Source organism: Macaca nemestrina, chromosome 19 (genome assembly GCF_043159975.1).
Source record: "Macaca nemestrina isolate mMacNem1 chromosome 19, mMacNem.hap1, whole genome shotgun sequence".
Lineage (NCBI taxonomy): Eukaryota > Metazoa > Chordata > Mammalia > Primates > Cercopithecidae > Macaca > Macaca nemestrina.
In genome coordinates, this window is record NC_092143.1 from 60,552,171 (window position 1) to 60,568,333 (window position 16,163).

General features: G+C 38.6%; 1 protein-coding gene across 1 annotated transcript in view; it reads right to left on the bottom strand.

Annotated features, from left to right (window-relative positions):
* Positions 1–365: 365 nt before the first annotated feature.
* LOC105468079 (desmoglein 3) overlaps positions 366–16,163 on the bottom strand; it is a 31,586-nt gene continuing 15,788 nt past the window's right edge. Inside the window, exons 9-16 of the mRNA XM_011718041.3 lie at positions 15,011–15,282; positions 13,922–14,061; positions 12,278–12,502; positions 9,674–9,934; positions 6,637–6,776; positions 6,256–6,319; positions 4,321–4,604; positions 366–3,078 (exon numbers count right to left, since the gene is read on the bottom strand). Of these exons, the coding sequence (XP_011716343.1) occupies positions 2,464–3,078; positions 4,321–4,604; positions 6,256–6,319; positions 6,637–6,776; positions 9,674–9,934; positions 12,278–12,502; positions 13,922–14,061; positions 15,011–15,282 (2,001 nt within the window). The 3' untranslated portion in view covers positions 366–2,463. The remainder of the gene's footprint in view (positions 3,079–4,320; positions 4,605–6,255; positions 6,320–6,636; positions 6,777–9,673; positions 9,935–12,277; positions 12,503–13,921; positions 14,062–15,010; positions 15,283–16,163) is intronic.

Genomic DNA, 16,163 nt, shown 5'->3' on the forward strand with positions numbered 1-16,163 from the left:
GGCTGTGGCCTGTTAGGAACCAGGCCGTAGCAGGATGTGAGCTGCGGGCAAGTGAGCAATCCAGCTTGAGCTCTGCCTCCTGTCTGATCAGCAGTGGCATTAGATTCTCACAGGAGCGTGAACCCTATTGTGAACTGCGCGTATGCAGGATCTAGGTTGCCTGCTTCTTATGATAATACCTGATGATCTGAGGTGGAATAGTTTCATCCTGAAACCATCCCTGCCGCCGTCTGTGGAAAAATCGTCTTCCACAAAAGTGGTTCCTGGTGCTAGAAGGGTTGGGGACTGCTGTTTTATAATCATATTTCTTAATAACTATTAATATAGAGAGTAGTTCATTTTTTACTTATAAATTTATTGCTGGTTTTATTATAACAACGTTACACTGTTTATGGTTTAATACATATGGTTCAAAATGTATAATACATCAAGTAGTAAAGTTTTAAAATTTTCTGCTTAAAACAAGTTTTGTATAAAAAATGCAGATACATTTTACATGGCAAATCAATTTTTAAGTCATCCTAAAGGCTGATTTTTTTTGAAATTTAAAAACATTTAATTTCAATTTATCTCTTATATAAGCTTTATTACTATAGCATGATTTCCTCTGCAGTTTCACAATGCAGCAAAATTCCCATTTCATGGTAAATTGGGTTTTAAGAGGCAAGGTTAAAATGCTTGGAGGATCCTGAATACACCTTTGAACTTCCAATAGGGGTTACGGTTGTTAATTTAACCCTCATGCATAAGCAGAGGCACAAGTTAGCTGCATGTGCTCTAGACCCCAGAGCGAGCCACCACTGAGAAGCAAAGAGCAGCAGCAGGAAGAGCAATGAAACCTCCTCAGGACTTACCGGGCTGCTGCACAGGATCTAGCTTCTCTCCCGTAAGACGGGCGCATTGAAAGCCTTGTTGCAGCAGCACCGCCGTCTGTGGAAGCACAGGCTGCCTCACTTCTCCAGCTGCTCTAGCACCTGCCTTCCCGGTAGTCAGGGTGCCAGGGAGAGGGAGGAGCACCAGGGTGGGGAATATTTAGGGGACCTCTTTCTTTCAGGACCACACCCTTCTAGGTGAAAGCACAAACACTTGATTACTTTGCATTCCACCTGCAAAAACAAATTTAGGTTTTGAATATGGCAAAAAAAAGAAGAAAGGAAAATATAAAACTCTGTATTTTATATACAATAAGGAATAATGGAGGTTGATAATGATCTTGTGATCAGCTAAAACAATATCAGTAAGCACGTGAGGTAGGGTGCTCTCTATGGGCAAAAGGGCGAATATCTTGAATGACCAGAAATGACTCGAAGAGCTGCATTACTATCATGGTAGCATGCATGAAGTAATACATCTAAACCTTTGCTAAGCTAACATTATTACTCTCAAGCTTTATTACCCTCAAGCCTTAAATGGCTGTAGCTGTTTAATTTAAAAGCAAGGCTTAAAAAAATAGAGGTTACTCATAAGTGCCTTTCCATATCCCTTTTTGACTTGAAAGTTATTTCACCAACTACTTTTCTGAAATGCTGCTTATAATGCATATTCACAGATTGCCCCATGTGTTATTCTAGTCATTGGCCCTTTTTTCTTATAAAAAAGGCCATGTTTTGTATTCCTACAAAATCTGCAGACATTGTTAACATAATACACGTCATTATACATCATATGTATGCTACATCTATTCACTGACATTTAAAAAATAAGGAGCTATTTTCAAAGACTAACACAGGATCTGTTACTGAGATGTGTGTAGGAAGGAACTCAATGTAAAATATTTTCTTTGCATAGATCCTTTCAAAGTGATTAAAACACGCAAAATATTATTTATACTAAACTTTCTTAAATGTTCTATGATATTTCTATTTCAAAATTCTCTTATTGTGAGAATATGTGAAATATAGATGTAGCAAATTTAATGCATAAGCTTATACCCCTTAGCTTGAGGAAAAGACCCAGGTATGGCCTCCCAGCACCAAAAAGATGGAAGAAACTCTACTGCAACTATTTCCCTTTCTCCAAGCAGCTCAAAATGCTTTAGCAAATACCTTGTGATTCTTACATCATTATCAATGATATAAGAAAAGGCAACGGAGATAAGAACCAGCGCTCCTGCTTAATCCACTAAACCACATTGCATTTTAAAATGATAAACACCTTCCTTTGGCAGTGGAAAAATAGAAGCTTAAGAATGTTTAGGAAAATTTCCTGGCAAATATGATCTTAAGGGTTTTGAAAAACTTTAAGATTTACTACAATTTGAATAGTACTTGAGAATTAGGAGTGACAACATATCGCTTTTGGGGTATGAACCCAAACATTTAATTTATAATTGTGATCAGTTTATAAGAGAAGCTAGTAAGTGCCAAATTATTAGCCCAATACAGTGAGCTTTTGCTATGCTATTTTGAATAATTTAGTCCAAATATCCAGATTTGGTTAGTGTGCTATTCCAGCTCATTCTAGTCATATTAGACGGGAGCAAGGATCCTCTGTACAGAGCATAGTGTGTGACTCTCGTAGCTGCGTTGGGCCAGCTAGGTTGCCAGGAACACTGGAAATGGGACAGATCACCCTTTCTGTCACTATCACATTTTGCGTGAGAAGTGGATCAAAGCCTGCAGTGGAAGGTTGCACAAGGGAACCAGAAGCCGAGTAAGTCTCCGTTACCAAATAGTTACCATGCTGCAGAGGGTCAGGGATGGAAACAGCTGGCTGGACAGACCCAGAGGCGGACAAAGCAGAAGCTCCTTGACCTCCTGACAAAGTCTGGCACTTAATAAATCCTGACTGCTGGACTTCTGTGGAACGGCCACAGGATTCAATCCCATAACCACTGTCTTTAGAGGGTGGCTGAACTTGTTTGCTTTCACCATCAACACCGAGGCTTATCTCTGCAAGTTTTTTAAATTTCGGGCCAAGTGAGTCCAAGAAGCTGTCATCCAGGTCATCAGCAATAAAACTGCAACAACCCACGGAGCCCACAGGAGAACCAGTAGCATCTGCGCCTTCATTATCATAGATCAACAAGCAGTCATTTGCTTCCTGGCCATCGTCTTCCTCCGCACAGGCAAACGCTTTCTAAGACAGAGAAAAAGTGGGAAAAAAATGAATTTTAAGAAAGAGTCAATTGAACAATATAATACTGTTTGTAGAACTCATTTGGATTATGAATACCCAAATTAGGTAATCTATATAAGTAAAGGACACTGTCTATTAACAATTTTGTTCAAAAAATTATCTGGTGTTTGGACAAAAGTATGGTTGACATTCCCTCAAAATTGGGCTAGAACCTTTGTCTAGATTCTACAAACCTTATGGGAGCCTGACCTGTGGCTGTAACACACATCCCACCTAGAAATATCCCAAGAATCCTCATCTCAAACAATCCCTCCCTTTCTCCCATTCCCCTCAGTCTTTCTTCAAACACAATATCACTCTTTGCTTGGATACTAGGTCAAACCTTGGCACTTACCAGTATCAATACCAAAACTCAATGTGAGATCCATTCTAACCATGCCTGTCTACCCACTAATCTTTGGTTATCAAATGAGAGGCAAGCATCCTACTTTTCAAAGTCTTGTCTGTTTTGTACCCATGTTCCTTTTCTGTTCTATGCTTCCTGACATGTCATTCCTCCCATCACTGATCTTCCATCCTGTTCTTTTTGCCTCCCCTTTTTTGGGGGTCATTAATTCAGTGGTTCTTCAACTTTTTTAGACCAAGACTCTTTTGATAATGTGAATACTATACCACTCTCTCAGGAAAATATACACACGGGTATTTGGATATCCTTTATGATATAGGAAATACAAAGTGAACTGATTTGTATTCCTAAAGAAGATGCTGGAAATTCTCATATAAAAGAGATTTGCCCTCAGTTGTTTGTTCAGTTGGAGGAATGAGATGCTACTTGCTATATGCTTTCATGTTGTGGTTATCTATTCATTCTTCTTTTATTATTAATTTGTTTATTTTAGAGACGAAGTCTCACTCTGTTACCCAGGCTGGAGTGTAGTGGTGTCATCATAGCTCACTGCAGCCTCTACCTCCTGGGGGCAAGCAATCCTCCCACCTCAGCCTCCCGAGTAGCTGGGACTGCAGCTATGCTTGGCTCCCATTCTTCTTTTCATCAGTGATCCAATTTTGACAGCTACCTTAGGTTATCTGTATTATTTTGGCAAAAAAACTAACAAACCACTTTTTTCTTACATTTTAACAAGCTGTAAATAAAAAGAACCACAAAACTGAAGTATATAATCAAATAAAAAGATCTCTAATGTAAATAAGATAACCAAGAAACAAAGTTTTTCACCAAATTACCTGAGAAAAGTAGGAGTCCAGAAAATTCATGCTTATTGCCCCATCAGTATAGTCCTTATTGGTTCCTCCAGTGGAATGCCTTGTTCTCATGGTTCCAGACTGCCCTGAGGAACAGATGCCAACTCCAGTGACTGCTCCGAATCCTGAAGCAGCCGCTGACACTGTCCCTGTTGCAAAGCCTGCAGCACCTCCGGATTCAGTGGCTGCCCCAAGCTTAGTGGTCATTTCCATTCCCGAAGTGCCTTCCACCGCTGTCCCTCTGGCATACGTACTTGTACAAACTTCTAAAAACAAGGGAGAACATTCTGTAATATCTTATGCTGTTATTTGTTGCATTTTTATAGAACGGGTCTTGGGTGTCTATAAGCAGTCACCACGTAAAGCAAGTAAGTGGGAGAAAATACAATTATGTGACTAGAGATGATAACATCCCACAGTGTGTTAAGTGAGAGTCATAAAGGGGGGCATATAAGTGGGTGAAAAAGCTCTACAAATATACTAATTTTAAAAATGTACAAAGAAATAAGATTTTCAGTGACAACAGCCAGAAATAGAAAAGACAGGCTATTTAGTACCCAGCTATGGGAAGCTTCTAATGCAATGCTTGTATGTTTTAATGAAAAAACATTATAATTCAGCAGTCATATGAGCTCAGTATGGAAACCAAAGAGGAAACATACATAATGTAATCATGCAAGTTAGCATGTCTTGGTACCTAAAGAGAATTTAACAAATCACGACTATTCAGCCTGTTACCTTTACATTATGCTTTCATGGAAAGTTATTTTTTCTAGATAATTCTTTATATAGCTCTTGCTATGTAATTCTAATGGGAAAAGCAGGTGAGGATTGGAGCATCTGATAAAGGAAGACAGTTACATATTTGGGGAAATCTCATGTGGATTGTTCAGGATGGACACTTGAAAACAATCTAAGTATGGAATTAAGCAAAACTTTAATAGTAGGCATTATTATTGTTCTTTTAGTTCACTGAGTAGTTGTGGCACTCAGATAATATTAATGAAATAGCCACTTGATAAAACCAAAGAAATAAACAAATTCACCTGTATGACCTGTATGACAACATAAGTGACCATGTCCTATTATGACTGAATGAAGGAATTAGTGATTGAACTGAAATCAGGATACTGTTAGTTCTGGGGAAGGAAAAAGGAGAACAGGATTGAGGATGTGCACATGAGACTTTAACTGAAAATGTGGCCAATGTTTGGAATAGACAAAGTTGGGTGGTAGATACATAGATGTTTGTTATATTTTCCCTTACATTTGTCTATATGTGTGAAGTCTTTCCTAATTAAAAAACTAGTAATTGATTGAGAACTATACTTCACTAAAGTTTGGAAAAAGTATAACAAATCTTTAGATATTGAAAATGGTGGCATCAATGGATAAATTAATTTATTGAAGCCAGACATGTCAGGGAATTGACTAATATAAGAATATTAAAACAGCTTTTCTCCATTTCAGTGGTAACAGCTCCTGACATGTGCACACAGATGAAATTATTAAGAAGAAAATTTTAATTTTTTTTTTTTTTTTTTTTTTTTTTTTTTTTTTTTGAGACGGAGTCTCACGCTGTTGCCCAGGCTGGAGTGCAGTGGTGCGATCTCGGCTCACTGCAAGCTCCGCCTCCCGGGTTCCCGCCATTCTCCTGCCTCAGCCTCCTGAGTAGCTGGGACTACAGGCGCCCGCCACCGCGCCCGGCTAATTTTTTGTATTTTTAGTAGAGACGGGGTTTCACTGTGGTCTCGATCTCCTGACCTTGTGATCCGCCCGTCTCGGCCTCCCAAAGTGCTGGGATTACAGGCTTGAGCCACCGCGCCCGGCCAGAAAATTTTAATTTTAACCACTTCTTATTTTTGAATATCTCTCACTTAACTCACCATTGCTTTCAAATATTTTATGTCCACTTACCAGAACTTTCCATGAAATCGGCTCCATTGGCTGTTATAGGAGGCACACAAATATTTGTGATTTCCTGCAAACCATGTGAAAAATAAATTAATTTAAAAGTGCACTAGATTTCAGAACAATATAGTGACATGTGGCCCCTTGCAAATTTGCAAATGATAACATTACAAGAAGTGCAAATTCTTGCAGGGATAACCATTTTTATGATTTTGACATCTGAAGAGCTAAAATCCTAAAAGCCTCCATCTATTCAGCACTGACTCTCAAACTGAAGGTCAAGAAATCTCTTATTTTTATGTCCCTTTGCCTCTTTTCCTATCTCAATGTAAATCAAACATTTTTTCTATTTAATTGAAATAAATAATTTATGAACTAGATGTTTACCTTGTCTTCAGGATGGGCTCCTTCAATTCCCCACTGATGAATTGTTCCTTCTGAGCCATCAGGAACTGGGATAAAACCACCTGTCACTCCCCCAGTAGAACCTGCCCCACAGTCACAGGTCAACAGCAGAAGGGGGGCCACTAATGAAAAACAAAACAAAACATCAGAACACTTGACTATTTTAGGAACTATTTAACGTGACAATTGTCAGAAATGTTACAAAGAAAATACAGTATCTTAAATACTTGTAGAAAATTCCTAATGAAAGCCAAAATTAGTTTCTACAAATGATTGGTACAGTAAGCACACTAAAATTTCATGTGATTATGAAATTGAAGGAGACAGATCAGATCATTTCTTGTTTTTTTTTTTTTTTTTTTTTTTTTTGGTATGTTGTCTTAAGATAGGCACTGATGTATGGTGAAAGTGGCTGTTTGGCTCCTCAATCCTTTTCTTTTATATATTTTTATGATTATTGCATTTATTTGCACATTTGGGGCTATGTATATTGTGTCAGGTGAATACACAGATAAATATATGACCAGAATGGCCCAGATTTTAGGTGGGCACAATGGTGTTTTGGCAATCTAGTCTCTAATTATCTCTTAGCAAACAGTAATTAACCAGAAAACTCCCTCAGTAACTAGAGTGATAACCTAATAAATGGCTATCAATGCATTCTTAATTGTGATTTAAGAATTTCTTAGTTGTGGCTTGAGCTTGGCGGGCTCTTCGGGCAGTGTAAATATCTTTCTGTGCACATCCTTGGCAATAAAGATTAACGTCATTCTCATGTTGACTGACCAAAAGTGAAATACTTTTTCTTGAAAGCAGGTGTTTCCTACACTTTGTTGTCAGTGGCCCCACTGCCACCTCTGCTCTGCCAAGGCCACCTGAATCCTAATGTTTCAGCTCTCTTCACTTAGAGGCAGCTTAGTGAGGGGTTTAAGCACGCAGCCTCTGGAGTCAGATTCTAGAGTTTAAATTTTGGCTGTACCACTTAACAGCTATGTAATGTTGGGCATGTGATATCATCTTTCTTTGCTCAGTTAACTCATCCATAAAATGGGGCAATAAATAGTATCTACATCATAGGTTGTTGTGAGGATTGAATTAATATAGGTAAAGGCCCCACTCGTTAATACTATTGCATTAGGGTTTAAATTTCAACATATGAATTTTTTTGGGGGGACACACACGTTCAGACTATAGCAATTCATCTCCCAGTCCTCTCCAGGGGCCACTGTAATGCACTGCACGCTTTTCCTTTCTTTTCCAGTCTCATGTCACAGCTCTGAATTTGACCTGCATCGTCTCTTTTGAACTCTTACAATGACCTCTTAAGTGTTCTTTCCTTTCTAATTTACCATACACACTGTTGCCGGGGTTGTCTTTCTAAAATACAAATACGATCATGTTAGTCTTTCATTCAAATGCTTTTAGCAGCTCCTCTTTTTCATAGGATAAAGCACAAACACCACAGCATGTGTATGTAGGCTTTTCAAATTAGTCCCAATGCATTCTCCGTTTCTCCTCCACTTTCCACAATTTCCCCATGTTTTAGCCTTCCAAGGCTGTATGATTCCTAAAACAGAAAATATTAAGTGTTTTCTGGCCTTGGCTGATGCTGTCAATTTTTGGAAACGCCTTTTCCATTTTTTATACCGATTATATCCTAATCATTCTTCAAGGCTCAATTGAATTATTCCTCTATTCCATAAAATCTTCTGTAATTACCCCTTTGTAGTAATTTCTATTATAGCTTTATCATGGTATTTTTTCCCCTATAGTTAGATATGCATGAAAACCAAAATCAAGTTTCCTTTTCAGCTAGAAGCTAGCATAGTGATTCACATAGAGGTACTTAAAATTTTTTGGTTCTTCTACTCGATTAATATGATATCGAAAAACCAAATCTCTGAGTGTCAATTTCAGCTCTTAAACTAAATGGTATATAATAACTTTAGAATAGTAAATGCTTTTGGAGAATAAGGAAGGGAAAAACATAGCATGTGTGGCAATTAGCTGTATCTATAGCAATTTATTTCTTTTCAAAACAGAGACCTGAAAAATATTGCAAAACATTAATATCTGTTCAGTTGAAGTGATGGTTATACGTGTAGTTGTCTACACACTTTCTCTACTTTTTGTGGTTTTAAAATTAATAATCATAAAATTAATTTTAACTCTAAAAGTCTGTGATTTTTATAATAAATTAAGAACGTGTGAATTTAGCAAGGATTTCTCTTGTTTATACAAGAATTAGTCAGGAAGTTCTTTTAAATAGTGCCCTCTTACAATCAAAATACTATTTGATTTACAAGATTTTGATTCAAATACAACTTTTCAGAAACTTATCTATCGAATAAATTTTACCTTTATTGAAAAAGGATACTTATGCATAGTTTTCTAAATGTGTTTAATAAACTTAGTGAAGGTCTTAAAGGGGATGCGTATTCAGATGGTAATCTATTTTGAGGAAATGCTAGATGAAGCAATAACTTCTCAGAACCTATGCTATCTTAATAGCATATGATGTTAATATTAACATCATTAATAACATATGATGTTAATATTAGCATCATATGCTATTAATTAATATTAGCCTATGATACCCTATTTGTATTTCCCTAAGTTTGACTAGTGTTCTCTTTTTATCTTAGAATCTCATGAGATGAAATGAATATGGAGAAAACATCTTAGAAAGTGTCACACTCATGGATAAAGCCATAATTTTGACCATGAACGTTACTAACAGTGTATAGAAAGTCTTCATGATTCGCTTTTCTCTTGATTAACTCGTGCTGTCTTCTAAATGTCTGACATATATAACTTGTGTTGCTATATTAATATAGACTGTTAGCAAGTGACATGTTACACATTTCAGATTCTTTCTGAAAATGCCATTTCCCCCTAGCTTTACCTATAAAACATCAGAGAATGTTCTTTCCCCATTGCACAGATGAGCAGGGTAGCATGGAGGCCTTTGCAAATGAGGACACCCCATCCAACAGAGAATGAAACATTGGCTACTCACACAGCAGCAGCAGGAGTCCAAGGAGCAGCAGGCCGATGGCGGCAGGCCCCAGCCTCCCTGAGGGCGGCCTGCCGTATCTGGTCCCAGGCCATGTGGTTGGGTAAGAAGTTCCACAGACGCCCCTGTTGTCACACTGACAGACTTCCAGTGTCAAGCTGCCTGGCATCTCACACCGATTGTTCTGACTGTCTGTAAGTACCAGGGAGATGTGGTATACTCCAGGAGCTATCTGTTCCTGGGCTCTGAGGAGGGCCGAGGTAGCTGTAGAGAAAGAATCATGCAAATCAACAGTGGGACGAGGTGTCTTTTCAGTCTGTTTTGTGTTGCTATAACAGAATATCACAGACTGGATAATTCATAAAGAAAATACATTTATTTCTCACAGTTCTGAAAGCTGGGAAGTTCAATATCAAGGTGTCAGAATCTGATAAAGGCCTTTGAACTTCATCATCCCATGGTGGAAGGCAGAAGGACAAGAGAGCAGGAGAGCAAGTGGGGGCTGAACTCACCCTTAAAACAACTCACTCTTACTGTAATGAACCCACTCCCATGGTAACACCATTAATCCATGCATGAGGACAGAGACCTCATAACCTCATTACATCTTACAGGTCTCACCTCTCAACACTGTTGCAGTGGGGATTAAGTTTTCAACACACGAGCTTTGGAAGACCTGTTCCAACCGCAGCAGTGTCTTACGCTCTTACTACTTATTTTCATTAGCAGAGTTAGAGTTGCCACAAACAGTAGGGTTGATAATAGAGAGAGGTTTGAGCAGTGATGAGGGCTATAACGGGTTCAAGTGGGTAAATCTGTCTATACCTGCCTCCTTGTCCTCTCTGCTGCAGGTAGGCCCATTATCCTCCCCCATGAAACTCAGTTCTACTCTGCTTTTCCCACTAAAGAAGATGGGCAGCATCATTTAGAGTCAGGCACTCCTCTTCTGGGGCTTAACCACTCTCTTGTATGTCTGCACCCATCCTTGGACTTGTGTGGCCCTCTGAGTGTATATGTGTTCCTGACTCTGTGTTCTTGTGTTTTACTTATCAAGACTTTCAACTTTAGCTGCTACTACCTCAACTGCTCTTCCCAGTTCTTAGACCATGAGCTGCAGGTCTATGATATGGGATTTCCTTGTGGTGATGGCCTATTGCCTATCTGAGTCCTGAGAATAGACTGTTTTCTATCTCCCATTGCTATGTTGCCTTTTTTTAAGTGGACCCCACAACAGTTCCTGTAAGGTTCAGTATTGCATTTCTTGAATCCTTTCTGATCCCACCATACCCTTTGACATTGTGCCTTGCCCACCTAGTCTAATCACTGTTGCCTTGCCCAGTCACACTTGGGCAGGTGTGTCTTGTGCCACATCCTGGCCCTCTCTGATCTTTTTTTGGCAGCCTCTTCATTGGTCACGTATCCAGTAAACTCATTTGGAGCAAAATGCTACATGCACAGTTTGGAGATAGATCTTTATGCCAGAAGTGTGAGGGCCCAAGGGAAGATGACCATGGAGACCAAGATCCTTTTGGTAACTCTGGCAGTGGCTGCTACTTAGGACTGAAGGACATGCTTTAACAGCATGTACATTCATGAAAGGAAGCAAGGCTGGTTCAGAAAGGAGCTAGGGAAAAGTGAGTTTACTAAGGGTTTGAAGTGATCCCATCATCACTATAAAATCCAGAAAGGACAGAAACTTTTAGGAAGTCTAATGTCTATTTCTATGACACTTCTGGAAAGCACAAACAATGTAAAATAAGTATGATAAAGGTTAGGAAAGAGAAAGAATGAATTAGCTCCTCCCTGTTGGATAAAGGGTTTGCAAATTTCAGTCCACTATGCTCTCAAGGTTCCTGACTAGTGACAGTGTAAGTGGCACTCCCTGTGAGCCTTGAGCAGGCTGACTTCTTCATGCTACATGTCTGCTCATAGACTGCTCCATTAGAACAAGTTTATGTATTTAGTATTTAGAAATCTAAACAGCTCTGTGATAAATAGATATCTGACTTTTTTTTTTGAGATGGAGTTTTCACTCTTGTTGCCCAGACTGGAGTGCAGTGGCACGATCTCAGCTCACTGCAATCTCTGCCTCCTGGGTTCAAGTGATTCTTCTGCCTCAGTCTCCTGAGTAGCTGGGATTACACACATGCACCACCACACCTAGCTAATTTTTGTATTTTTAGTAGAAATGGAGTTTCACCATGTTGGCCAGGCTGGTCTCGAACTCCTCACCTCAGGTGATCGTCTCACCTTGGCCTCCCAAAGTACTGGGAATACAGGCATGAGCCACCGTGCCCCACCTAGATGCCTGACTCTAATCTTTTTTTTGGGTGCACTATGGAAGTAGAAATAAACAGATTTAAAATGTTAAAATATCAAATGAACCCTAAAAAGGATTCAAAATAAAATATTGAATGGTGCTAACAGCATATCATTCCTTTTCTCTTCTGAAAAGAGAAATAATTCACAAGGCTACAACCACATCTTCATTGCAAAGAATTTTTCAAGTTACTTTTGGAAGGACCTGCTCTTAAATGATCTTCCTTATCCTTCTGGAAATATAAAGGAGCAGTTTGCATTTGTAGAAGCAACTTTACTGTTACTCACCATTGAGGGTTGTGATACTCCATATAGCAGGCAACTTCACAGGTTGATCTTCCAGTGCAAATGTATAGGGGCCAGTGTATCTATTATTCAGTGTTCTAGTGGTGACAACCACGGAAGGTGAAGAACTGCAAATCGCATCTTTATCGAGGACAGCTGTTGGACAATTGTCACTGAAACCGGGTACTCTAACATATACCGTGCCTGTAGAAGTTCTACCTGTGTATTCTGTAAGAACAACGTTTTAGAGTTAAAGAAATGTATGGAACAAAGTTGTACAAAAAAGGAGAATCTTTACATTTCTCTTTTCTGCAGCCAACTTAGTGTGTCTTCTCGTGAAATACTATATTATCCTCAGAAGTAAAAAAAGTCATCCTATTTCTGCATCTTGTAAAAAGCAAATTGAAATTTACCAAACAGGCTGATGTCTCCAATTATAATTAATTGAAAAATAATATAAGATACTTGAACCCAAGACCGGTAAGATGATGAATTCACCAATTTCAAATGAAATCAGCACAAAAATAATAACTTTCTTAAATGTGTTGATTTCACTTGTAATCAATGTGTGAAAGGTTTTTGCTTCTAAAGCACACATTTTTTATTTGGAATAAAAAATTATGTATTTTTAATACTGAAGATATAAAAGTTTATTAAATAAAAATTTTAAATGCTGAAAATAAAATATAATGAAGTAAAAATCTCTCTGTGGGGGCATTATAAGTCATTTCTGTTGTTACCCTTACTACTTTTTTTCCTGTTTTCCCAAATGGAAATATTTTTGATATTTATTTTTTTGGGGGGGGTTATATTTTTTATTACCTTCAACATAAATTAATTTTATACTTGGGGAAACACACTCAATGAATATTATTTTAAAACATTCTAGAAGAGGAAATTGCATTGTTCAATGATAAAAGTACATGAGGTCTCTATAGGTACCTCACTAAAGCACCTCACATTCAAGTTGAGCTTCCCTGATTTTTTTTTGTCTACGAATCCTCACCCATCCCCTCACACCCAGGGATTTCTGTTGGTCAAAAAATTTCTGCTTCGGCCGGGCGCGGTGGCTCAAGCCTGTAATCCCAGCACTTTGGGAGGCCGAGACGGGCGGATCACGAGGTCAGGAGATCGAGACCATCCTGGCTAACACAGTGAAACCCCGTCTCTACTAAAAAATACAAAAAACTAGCCGGGCGAGGTGGCGGGCGCCTGTAGTCCCAGCTACTCGGGAGGCTGAGGCAGGAGAATGGCGTAGACCCGGGAGGCGGAGCTTGCAGTGAGCTGAGATCCGGCCACTGCACTCCAGCCTGGGCGACAGAGCGAGACTCCGTCTCCAAAAAATAAAAAATAAAAAAATAAAAAAAAAAAAATTTCTGCTTCAACCACTGCAAACCATAGGGACCTAACACAGAATTTGCTGGTTCAAACTCCACTGAGAAGTTGGAACTCTTAGTTTTCTCTCCTGGATTCAGTTGCCTCAGACTTGAGGCCCAATGCTCCTAAGATAATTCTCTCTCTAGTGGTAAAGATAATTCTCTCTCTCTAGTGGTAAAGATAATATGTTGAATAATCATAATCATCTATGCATAGAGAAACATCAATTACAATAACATTTCTCTAAAATGATTCAAATATTTTTCTTACCGTCTATGGCCAGAACCTCAGCTGTGATTGTTTGGTTAACTATGAAAGTGGAATCTCGGTCCATATTTTTGACAAATTTGATTTCAGCAGTTTTTGAATCAATCATTAGGTAACCACCATTGTTACGTCCCATGACATACCTGTTTCATAATATTAAAAAAAAATAGTTTTCTTTCAAATGTGGAATGTTACATATTTAATGAAAATGACTCATTTTATATTTAGTATATTCATATTTAATATATGTTGACATGGAAATATGCTTTTATAAAAAGCAACAGAAAATTAACATAGCATGGATGAGCCATATTTCATAATTCTTTTTTTTGAGACAGAGTTTTGCTCTTGTTGCCCCGGCTGGAGTGCAATGGTGTGATCTCAGCTCACCACAACCTCTGCCTCCTGGGTTCAAACGATTCCCTGCCTCAGCCTCCTGAGTAGCTGGGATTACAGGCGTGCACCACCATGCACAGCTAATTTTGTATTTTAAGTAGAGGTGGGGTTTCTTCATGTTGGTCAGGCAGGTCTCGAACTCCTGACCTCAGGTGATCCGTCCACCTCGGCCTCCCAAAGTGCTGGGATTACAGGTGTGAGCCACTGTGCCAGGCCCATATTTTATAATTCTTAAGCATATATTAGCTGAGTTTTCCAACTCTGCTGTGCACAATAAAATAAAATACCTGTGTCCTTGCTCCACATAATATAGCAATTATTTTGCATGGTGCCATTATATTTTAGGCATATATGTCTTTGTATGTGCTGTTTTATATGATTAAAACATGTTCTTATGGTGCACTTCTACTCCTTTGTAAGACTCAACTGTAAGTTTCCATGAGACATGTTCCCAATTTCTGTTGATAGGCTAAGGCATTTTTCTCTTGGTTTCCACTGTAACTTATGCTTACGTTATCTTTGCTTCCAGTACAGTTAGATGATTTAGCTAAATGTTACTTCTTGAGTTACCCAGTTTCTTGTTTTTATCAATGTCATATCTCTATTCTTGGTACATAATAGTTTATGTGTTATGTTGTGATAGCTTATAGATTAAAACCTCATCAAGAAATAAGATATAAATAAAAATAGTCTTACCTGACATTTGAGGCAGCTTTGCCAGTGTCCTCATCGATGGCTTGATATGTTCCCAGGATATAATCCACCAATTTTTTGCTACTTATGCCTTTTTGCACAGTAAATGTCTTGGAAGCAGGACGGAATGCTATTCCTTCTCTTACATTTATTACCTGAATTGTGACTGGGGTTGACTGAACTCGGTATCGGGAGATTACTGATTGGTGAAATTCAGCTTTGTTTTTGACAGCAATACTAAGTTTCACGCTTTGTAGTTGTTCATAATCTAGAGCCTGGAGAAAAAATAGAATTAGAAGGCAGTTTCACAAAAATATACTCCCGCAAACCCAGTAGATGATGACAGCACACTATGCAAGATGCTGTGAATGAATTCTTTTGTTTTTAAATAGCAAAACAGCCTCAGAAATTATTGTAATGTTGAGATAGAGAAAGCTTTAGGATTCTTAACTCATGAGACCTCAGTTTGATACTGATTATTACAAAGCGGGGTACGTCTTTCCGACTAGCGAGACACCATCATAGTCTCTTTAGGCTATGAGGTGCAGTGGAAAGAACCCCAAGTTTGCTATGGTAACATGATTTGAATCCTGGTTCTGCTGCTTAATAGCTGTGTGACTCAGAGAACAATGTTTGGTTTCTCTGATCCATACCTCTCCACTTCTGAAAAAAAGCCTTACCTCATCAGGGTGTAGTGAGGACTGAACAAATCAAGCCCCCTAATACATTCTTATTACTGGCAGTTATGGTCATTTGCAGAATCTTCATTGGATTTATGTGCAATGGTGTCTTTCCTGACTTTAAAAATTCCTAGGTGGGAAAGGCAAACTATTTTCACAGTCTTGGTTGGCAAATAGGTCCCTGCAAAGCAGTGAGTGGGTGGCCCAGCAACTCTATGTAGACCCATTTTCAGAAGGTCTTGCATGATAGCCATTTGTTTGATCCCCTTATTGAGGTGGCCCAAATCAAGGCCTGAGGTATCCCAGGATAACTTTCCTTCATTCACTAGTAAATTTTTTTTGAGAGTGATGAGATGAGAAAATGCTCATATTGGTTACACCTGTATATCACTAAAAGTGATTCAAGTAAGAGATCTGGATTTAAGTTTTAACTTTGCAATGACTGGCTTTGTGTGCTGAAGCATTTTCCAGTGAAA